General features: G+C 37.3%; 1 protein-coding gene across 1 annotated transcript; it reads right to left on the bottom strand.

Moving 5' to 3' along the window:
- Positions 1–4,062: 4,062 nt before the first annotated feature.
- LOC124327666 (tetratricopeptide repeat protein 1-like) lies at positions 4,063–6,736 on the bottom strand. Its single transcript, XM_046786661.1, has 3 exons — positions 6,679–6,736; positions 6,412–6,557; positions 4,063–4,245 (listed from the first exon to the last, which is right to left on the bottom strand). The coding sequence occupies exons 1-3, from the start codon at positions 6,734–6,736 to the stop codon at positions 4,063–4,065; spliced, it is 387 nt and encodes a 128-aa protein (XP_046642617.1).
- Between the last annotated feature and the right edge of the window lie 3,051 nt (positions 6,737–9,787).

The following is a 9,787-nucleotide window of genomic DNA, read 5'->3' on the forward strand; positions in this document are numbered from 1 at the left end:
TTTTGTGTGACTCATTCTGAGTTGAAATACGTATACTAACTAATTTTATGTCTTCTACTCGTAAATTGAAAAAAAAACTATCGGTATCGGCTATTTCATCGATCGATAGTTTTCCGATTATCGATCGATGACAATTTTAAAATGTATCGGCCGATAATCGGGAAATTAAAAAAAAAAACTATTTACGATGACGTTTTCATCGAGTATCGGAACGATAGTCCCAACCCTGGTTCTCTGCGCCAGAAGGATTCTTGTCGGACAATCAGCCTTTCAAAGCGGCCGAGTTCCAGGATTTCCTGCGCACTTACAATGTCTCTTGGCATTCATCATCACCCCACTACCCACAGTCCAACGGTCGAGCAGAAGCTGAAATCAAACAAATAAAAAAACTCATCTGCGGTTCCAAAGTCGGCGGGAAGTGGGATGCAGAAAAAATGAGCCAAGCACTGATGCTCTTCCGAAACGCTCCACGCTGCGGTGGCGGTCCGTCACCCGAGCGTCACCACAAGTGTTTTTGGACGACTGATTCACGACGGCCTTCCAGCGCACAAACGCTAATTTGCTAAAGAGTGGCAGCGACAAACGGAAGAGCTTGAACGGCGAGTAGACGCAGCACGCGAGAAGAGCAAGGAGTTTTACAATACCGGCGTACTAGGAAATCTGGCCGTCGGAGATCACATTCTCATTCAAGATCCAAATTCTTCTGGTTGGTCTACCCCCGGAAAAGTCATCGGCATCGGCCCTAACAACGATTACCTGGTGTGCACAGCAAACGGGAAAGAATTCCGTCGTATCGCCGCCATCTTTTAAAACGCACCCCAGTGATGCCAGGAGGACCCAATCCAGCCTTGACGTACGCGGAAGCAGCCGGTGGCCAGCGTAAAACGTCTTCAGCGTCCGTCTGCCCGGCAACCACAGCAAAAGAACCACCAGTTCCAGCCGACCAAAACGAGCCAGCCACACCACCTCCGGCCTCGACAACACAAAGCGAACCAACTACAATACCGCCAGTCCGCCGCCGTAATCGCCACCGCGGATCGCAAAACGCCCAGCCTACCCGTAAACAGCCCGAACGAAATCGCCGCCCAGTCTACGATGTCAACAACCCCAACTCAGAATGGAGGAAATGAACTCAAGAAGAAGACCGAAGCTGAATTCAATCAAATTGTATTATATGTATCTACCATTGTCGCTGAATTCAATCAAATTGTACTATATGTATCTATCGTTAAAAAGACCAAAAAACAGGGGAAAAGGGGCATGTTATATCTCCGCAAGAGGTCTCCCCCTCATCTGTATCGTCCTCAGCCCCACCCCAATAATGGAGAGTCAGTCTGGACTCAACTCACAACCTAAGAGCACCTCTCAGTGCTAAGTGTCAATACACAGTATCACCGAAGCCTTGCAGTGTCACCTCAAGTTATTACACTGGCAGCCTGGAGCGAAAATACGTCATGACCTCTCGACGTTCTTCAGATGCCAAATCTGTTTTATGCTTTGTAAAAGTCACGCATAATTGGACAAACCGAATGACCACAAGGACACCATCTCTGTGTACAGAAAAGAAAGAGTGATTTGTTTTTAAATTTTAATAATACACGTTTAAAGTAAATTTCTACATACCCTAAACTTTGTTTGACCGATTGCCACAACCGAGCAGCATTGACGAGCATACCAGCTTCGTTATTACTATCAAACAATGAGATCATACGTTCTAGTGAAAAATGAATGCTGTTAACTAGGCTGTGCAAATTCAAGGACGCATAAAAAAGGAGAGTCCAGGATAATACCGTCGTTTTTTTCTTTTCCGGCGAATCCAGCTATACACTAACCCAAGTCCACCGTTCCGCAATTTCTGCAATGACAATTACAAACTTTAACTTTTGTATCAAGTCAAATTGCAACTTAAGTATTACCTTAGTGTACTTGCTTTGGCTATGTCCACCAATATTGGATCAGAAAGGTTAAGCCACATAGCTTGTACTTTTATCCACCCGGAATTCATTCTGGAATCATTTGACATAAAAAATAAAAGAATTAACATCATCCTTTATGTGAATGCTACATGGCTGGGTTCCCCAAGCCAGCAAATGGAAAATGAAAGAAAATCGGAGGTCGAGTTACCAATTTGGTCAAGGGCAACTGTTTGGTTTGATAATAGGAGAGTAAGGGCAATGAACGCTTAAAGGTAAAATGCCACAATCGCAAACGTTCAATTCACAGTCAATTCACAGTAGCCTTTCAAAGCGAAAGCACGGCCATGTCTTATCCAACCGAATTCAGAGTCAAGCCTGGAAACCTCGTCCTGAAATTTGAATTTCCGTGTGGAGGAAGTTTGTGTAAACAGGTGACACCTGAATATGAGGTAAAATTTCAAAAAGTTAGTACTTGTGAATATTATAATCACAAAATGTTGTCTCGTCCTAATGTGCCCAGATCCTGATTTTAAGGCAGCTGTTATCGCGAAAGCAACAGCCTATTTTGAACAATCCAAAGCAGCAGGATCACTTGTAGCCACTCATTCCACCGCAGGGGAACAAGCATCGAGTAGAGATGAAGACAGAAATCGTGAAGCCAGAGATCGTGAAGCCAGAGATCGTGAAGCCAGAGATCGTGAAGCCAGAGATCGTGAAGCCAGAGATCGTGAAGAGAGAGAGCGTGAAGAGAGAGATGGTGAAGAGAGAGAGCATGAAGAGAGAGATCGTGAAGAGAGAGATCGTGAGAAGAGAGATCGTGAAGAGAGAGAAAAGGAAAAAAATATCGTACGGAGAGAGAGAGAAAATGGGCCGAGAAGGAGAAGGAATGGCCCGACAAGGCGAAGGAATGGGCCGAGCAGGAAAAAGAATGGGCCAAGAATGAGCGGCATTCGGCAGACGGGGATGAGAATGACGACGAGGTAGTGTTGGTGGACAGCAACGAAGACACTCAAGCATCACATAAGAAGAGGCCAACTGCAACAGATGCTTCTGACGAGGATGCAAAAGCGGCCATACTAGAAAATTTGTCCAAGAAAAAAAATTGTTAAGAAAGCTAATCACACCGAGTTAGGAGAAGCACGTAATTTGACTGAAGCGGAGACAGAGTGTTTCATTTCCATCATGGAAATATTCAATGATGATTTTGAAAAATCAACCGCACCGAAAAAACAGCTTTGGAAAAAGGTAATGTCACAGATCTTCTAACTTTTCATGATAAGCAATAACAGTTAGCTATCCAACAGGTTGAAAGGAGCTGAAGAAAGCAGGATTCAGCAGTCGGTCCGACGTCGATTGCTCGGTGAAATAGAAAAACCTCAAACGACACTTTTTCAAATTACGTAGGGAAAATACGGATTCCGACAAGGAGGAAAATGACTGGCCATACATGGAGAGTATGACGCGAGTTCTTAAAGATAATCCTAAGGTGACCCTAGAAAATGTCACTGAGGTGTTGGACTACTCAGTAAAGAAGAAGGTAACTCAGTTTCTGACTTTAAAAATCCCCACAGTAATAACCTTTCTTATACTAGGGTAAATGTAATGTCGCAAAACAATCTAATGGAAAAAAGGAGGATTTTAAAGGCAGGATGCTTGACATCGAAGAGAAACGAGTGCAGTCCCTTGCAATCATTGCAGAATCTCAGCGTGGGAAAAACGAGGCAATTAACAAGATAGCAATGGCTATCGCATCTTTGGCTGACCGAAAATAAAGTTAATGTTCTACAACACTTGGAACAAATAAAACAATCGAAGTTATCTCACCTCTACCTTATGATTGGGCGTACTTGTTGTGGAGCCTCCAAATTTTAGTGGCTCACTGTAGTGTCTGTTTGAAAAAACATGAAATGAAAGTCAGGTTATGTATAACAATTTAGAAACTAAAGGCTTACTTTTTTTATGGTAGTAGTATTGACAATCCAAAAGGTTTAAAAAACATATTTCACAAATTTTTCATTTTTCCTGCACAAAATATTTTGCACAGGTTAGTAACAAGTAAAAAAAAAGAAGATATAATTTGAAGGCCTACCAAACATTTCTTGTTTGAGCTTTTCTGTTTGCTCCTCAATACGTTTAGGAAAATTCATCAAGGCACAATTAACTCCCCATTGGTGGGCTGTAGTTCATGTAATTCTTTATAGTCAGCTAAAGCCTTGTCAAGTTGATCTAATTCTTCATAAAGTTTGGCTCGTCGCATAAGTGCTTTGAAATATGTTGGATTCAATTCTAAAGCTTTTGTGCAATCTTTCAAAGCAATTTGATTTTTACCCTATGTGAGAATATTCGATTATTTTATTGTTATTTATTGTTATTTATTATATTGTATTAACTTTTATAGAACATTTTTTCCATTTATTGTGAAATGTTCCCTTATTTACTTGCCCTATTTTTTATTTATTTTCCGTTTGAAAATAAAGGAGTTTTAACGGTTTTAACTGGTTAGTATCACCATCTACTGCTTTAGTTAGCTCATCCGCTAATTGAAGTTTAGTCCCCACATACACCACACAAAAGGTTTTGTTCTCAACTAATTCTCTAGTAAATTAGCGAACTGGGACAGCGTTTTTTCTAATAGACTTTCTTATTGCATTTACGTGTATCGACGAAATGCGAATCGTGGGACAATAATTCTAATTCGGACAGACTTATTTTTTAAAACTAATTATTTCATTCGAAGCAGATTTTTTTCTGAATCGAATTACTTAAACCACTACGAATGGTGCAATAGAAAATATAAAGATATTCTGATTTAAAAAATCAAAATATTGTGCTGTCAAAAAGTATTTTTTGTCTGCTTAACTTTTCGACAATTGATCAAAACTGTTCAACAACAACAAAATGAATTTTGAAAATCTTTTTAACTCATTTGCTAATAAATAAACCTACGGTTTACAAAATAAAAAAAAATATGTTTATTTATAAAGAAATTTGATTGGGAATTTGGATGTCCGTGTTGCGAATGTCCCAAACTTGAGCAAACCCAGCTTTACCTTACTGAGTATAAAATTATGATGGCGTGGCGGAATAATCACGGCAGATGAAGAAGATATTTATGAATTCGATACTCATAAATGACCAAACGTTTAATTATGTTTTCAGTATTAATATTAATTTTTATTCTCTTTGATAATTGCGATAAGTTGAAATGAAATCGATCAAATGAAAATGGAAATGAAATCGGGTAAGTTGGCTTAGGTTTTGCTTATGAAATCTTGAAATGTTCTTAATTGGAATTGTTGGAATAGTGGATAAGCTTGTATATTGCTAAAACAAGTTTCGAAGGTTCAAGTATTGTAAATGTGCACGATCTTACGAGTGATCTGAAGCGGGATGTCAACCCGAAAAACTGTTTTAAAAATACATTTGACAAAGGACGATGAATAGATATATTTTAAAGATATTAATTCAATTGGGAATTTAATAACGAATTAACTGCTTAGATTTGGGATTCGAACCCAGCAAAAAGATAACACGCATTCTAATCTAGCATTTAACCTCGGAGCTACTGAATACTTATTCCGTATGAAGTCTGTGATAGAGCATAGACAAAGTTTCCCATTCGACGGTCCCAATTAGCATCATAGCACCTTATGGCAGAAAAATGCAAATATTTTTTTCGAAAATGTTACCGGTTTTTCGTTTTATTTTTATTTTTACAGTGAATTCCAAATATTTTATGAACGTGAACGGGATGAATGAAAAACGTTAAGACTTAAATAATATTTTCTGTAAAATAATTTGGGGCTATAGTTTGGGACGTAAGGTACGGCACTATGAGAAAGAGGAGTCATTATCTAATTAAAATATTGACATCTAATATTAAGATATTGATATCTCGTTTAATTCTGAATATTATAAGACATCCTTTTTTAAATTTACCCCCTATATTTTAAATTTAATTTATTAGATTTTGCAATAAACCTCTTATTTTATGTATTTTACTTTAAGAATAAATCGTCGATTTGTGTCCCAATTCGCGATTTCGCGGGCCGTTTCCCAGTTCGCTGTTTTACATACGTGCTTAGCACCTAGCAGGAGGAGAAGAGCAAAAACCAATAGCAGTATAGAACACTGGTTTGGACTTTTAGCAAAATTGATTCCAGATGAACAGCACTAAGATTTTCTATTAATCTTCGAATTGAAACGCTTTGCTTAAGTTTTTCTGCACATTACTGAATGATCTATATTATTATTAATAAAGCATAATTATTATAAAATAGTTGAGAATGAAAAATAATGGAATCATACTTGGCGAAACTTGTTTCATTAATTCACGAAAGGGCTCTGTTTCTACATGTCTCAAAGACAAAACACTATCTACAATGTAGTTTAACACAACATCATCAAATTCTTCCTGCGATAGAGCGACAGGCCTTAGTGGCTTTCTTAGTGGCAATGTAAGTGAATCTTGAATTGTAGCTTGTCTTTTGTTTACTTGAAGATCAGCAGTGTCTGAATCTTCCTCTCGATTTCTTTTTGACGGCGTTTGCTCGCCACGTATACAAGCAGCTTTGAATGAAGAAAGCAGACCAGGATGTTTGGACGATAAATGTGAGTAAAGGTTTTGTCGAGATATGTCACCTTTTGACAATCCAAAAGGTTTAAAAAACATATTTCACAAATTTTTCATTTTTCCTGCACAAAATATTTTGCACAGGTTAGTAACAAGTAAAAAAAAAGAAGATATAATTTGAAGGCCTACCAAACATTTCTTGTTTGAGCTTTTCTGTTTGCTCCTCAATACGTTTAGGAAAATTCATCAAGGCACAATTAACTCCCCATTGGTGGGCTGTAGTTCATGTAATTCTTTATAGTCAGCTAAAGCCTTGTCAAGTTGATCTAATTCTTCATAAAGTTTGGCTCGTCGCATAAGTGCTTTGAAATATGTTGGATTCAATTCTAAAGCTTTTGTGCAATCTTTCAAAGCAATTTGATTTTTACCCTATGTGAGAATATTCGATTATTTTATTGTTATTTATTGTTATTTATTATATTGTATTAACTTTTATAGAACATTTTTTCCATTTATTGTGAAATGTTCCCTTATTTACTTGCCCTATTTTTTATTTATTTTCCGTTTGAAAATAAAGGAGTTTTAACGGTTTTAACTGGTTAGTATCACCATCTACTGCTTTAGTTAGCTCATCCGCTAATTGAAGTTTAGTCCCCACATACACCACACAAAAGGTTTTGTTCTCAACTAATTCTCTAGTAAATTAGCGAACTGGGACAGCGTTTTTTCTAATAGACTTTCTTATTGCATTTACGTGTATCGACGAAATGCGAATCGTGGGACAATAATTCTAATTCGGACAGACTTATTTTTTAAAACTAATTATTTCATTCGAAGCAGATTTTTTTCTGAATCGAATTACTTAAACCACTACGAATGGTGCAATAGAAAATATAAAGATATTCTGATTTAAAAAATCAAAATATTGTGCTGTCAAAAAGTATTTTTTGTCTGCTTAACTTTTCGACAATTGATCAAAACTGTTCAACAACAACAAAATGAATTTTGAAAATCTTTTTAACTCATTTGCTAATAAATAAACCTACGGTTTACAAAATAAAAAAAAATATGTTTATTTATAAAGAAATTTGATTGGGAATTTGGATGTCCGTGTTGCGAATGTCCCAAACTTGAGCAAACCCAGCTTTACCTTACTGAGTATAAAATTATGATGGCGTGGCGGAATAATCACGGCAGATGAAGAAGATATTTATGAATTCGATACTCATAAATGACCAAACGTTTAATTATGTTTTCAGTATTAATATTAATTTTTATTCTCTTTGATAATTGCGATAAGTTGAAATGAAATCGATCAAATGAAAATGGAAATGAAATCGGGTAAGTTGGCTTAGGTTTTGCTTATGAAATCTTGAAATGTTCTTAATTGGAATTGTTGGAATAGTGGATAAGCTTGTATATTGCTAAAACAAGTTTCGAAGGTTCAAGTATTGTAAATGTGCACGATCTTACGAGTGATCTGAAGCGGGATGTCAACCCGAAAAACTGTTTTAAAAATACATTTGACAAAGGACGATGAATAGATATATTTTAAAGATATTAATTCAATTGGGAATTTAATAACGAATTAACTGCTTAGATTTGGGATTCGAACCCAGCAAAAAGATAACACGCATTCTAATCTAGCATTTAACCTCGGAGCTACTGAATACTTATTCCGTATGAAGTCTGTGATAGAGCATAGACAAAGTTTCCCATTCGACGGTCCCAATTAGCATCATAGCACCTTATGGCAGAAAAATGCAAATATTTTTTTCGAAAATGTTACCGGTTTTTCGTTTTATTTTTATTTTTACAGTGAATTCCAAATATTTTATGAACGTGAACGGGATGAATGAAAAACGTTAAGACTTAAATAATATTTTCTGTAAAATAATTTGGGGCTATAGTTTGGGACGTAAGGTACGGCACTATGAGAAAGAGGAGTCATTATCTAATTAAAATATTGACATCTAATATTAAGATATTGATATCTCGTTTAATTCTGAATATTATAAGACATCCTTTTTTAAATTTACCCCCTATATTTTAAATTTAATTTATTAGATTTTGCAATAAACCTCTTATTTTATGTATTTTACTTTAAGAATAAATCGTCGATTTGTGTCCCAATTCGCGATTTCGCGGGCCGTTTCCCAGTTCGCTGTTTTACATACGTGCTTAGCACCTAGCAGGAGGAGAAGAGCAAAAACCAATAGCAGTATAGAACACTGGTTTGGACTTTTAGCAAAATTGATTCCAGATGAACAGCACTAAGATTTTCTATTAATCTTCGAATTGAAACTACTTTTCTTGAACAATCACTAGCAGTGTTATATTTCACCAGCGTAATTAGCGTCCAAACACCCAACGACGAAGTGGTTGTCGTGGCCCTTACACCGAACTAGAGATCATGCCGGTGTGTTGAATCGAGGTATTAAATGACACATTATCAGCTTTCAATTCGGTCGGATTATGAAAGTACAGTGCAAGTTAACTTGCCATGACGGTGACGTCTAGTCGAACTGTGAGAGCCGTGTACATTTGACTCCCCTCGAGTGGCAGTAAGAAATATGTCACTTATAAGCCATGTCAGTAGGAGACGCCGGGGTTGATGAAGCAGAAAGACGCGAGGTCCCTTTTCAAAACCGGCATGGTCACCGCGCAAGACGTCGAATGTTAAAGGTGACCAATAATTTATCGATGAATTGAAAAATGGATAAATAAATCATTTTGTTTGGACGATCACGCGTGATAATCATGCCAACAAACAGATCAGAGGCAGCAGTCTTAATTTAAAATCAAGTTTTGAGAAAACAAAGAAGTTGATCGACGACAGCCATAGTATTACTAGCGACAATCATCACTGACCAAGGTAACAATCACAGGAAAGAAGTCTTGAGTGATGGTAGACGCAGGGATCTGCAGTGCTATTTTAAAGGTCAAAACGAAGAGGAAAGGTGTGGAGCAACTGGTTTCAGATACGGAATACTTGACATATGCAGTAAATACCCTTGTTGGTGCGGCAAACATCAGTTTCACGGCCGAAAACCAAATACCCTTCAGATTGAGCAATATAATTTTCGTCTTCAACAACACTTATGAAAAAGTCGTCGTAGAATCAAGGAGAACGATCTCGAGGTCCCGCACAACAGCAATAGCCAAGATGAGGTGGAGCGAGTTGTAGCCGACTACAAGTGAAAAAAACTCAAGGTTGTAAACCCTTTTTTCTGGCGATATCTTTTGGCAAATAATCGAGCCTTGCGGCAAAGGAGGTGACCGAATTGATCCGTTTTAA

The sequence above is a fragment of the Daphnia pulicaria genome, chromosome 2, assembly GCF_021234035.1.
Source record: "Daphnia pulicaria isolate SC F1-1A chromosome 2, SC_F0-13Bv2, whole genome shotgun sequence".
In the NCBI taxonomy this organism is placed as follows: Eukaryota; Metazoa; Arthropoda; class Branchiopoda; order Diplostraca; family Daphniidae; genus Daphnia; species Daphnia pulicaria.

Coding starts and splice junctions, on each gene's coding strand:
- LOC124327666 (XM_046786661.1), bottom strand. CDS start 6,736: ATGAATTTTCCTAAACGTATTGAGGAGCAAACAGAAAAGCTCAAACAA. Junction 6,558..6,678: donor GCTCAAACAAGAAATGTTTG/GTAGGCCTTCAA, acceptor GATTGTCAAAAG/GTGACATATCTCGACAAAAC. Junction 4,246..6,411: donor CAGACACTGCTGATCTTCAA/GTAAACAAAAGA, acceptor ATTCTCACATAG/GGTAAAAATCAAATTGCTTT.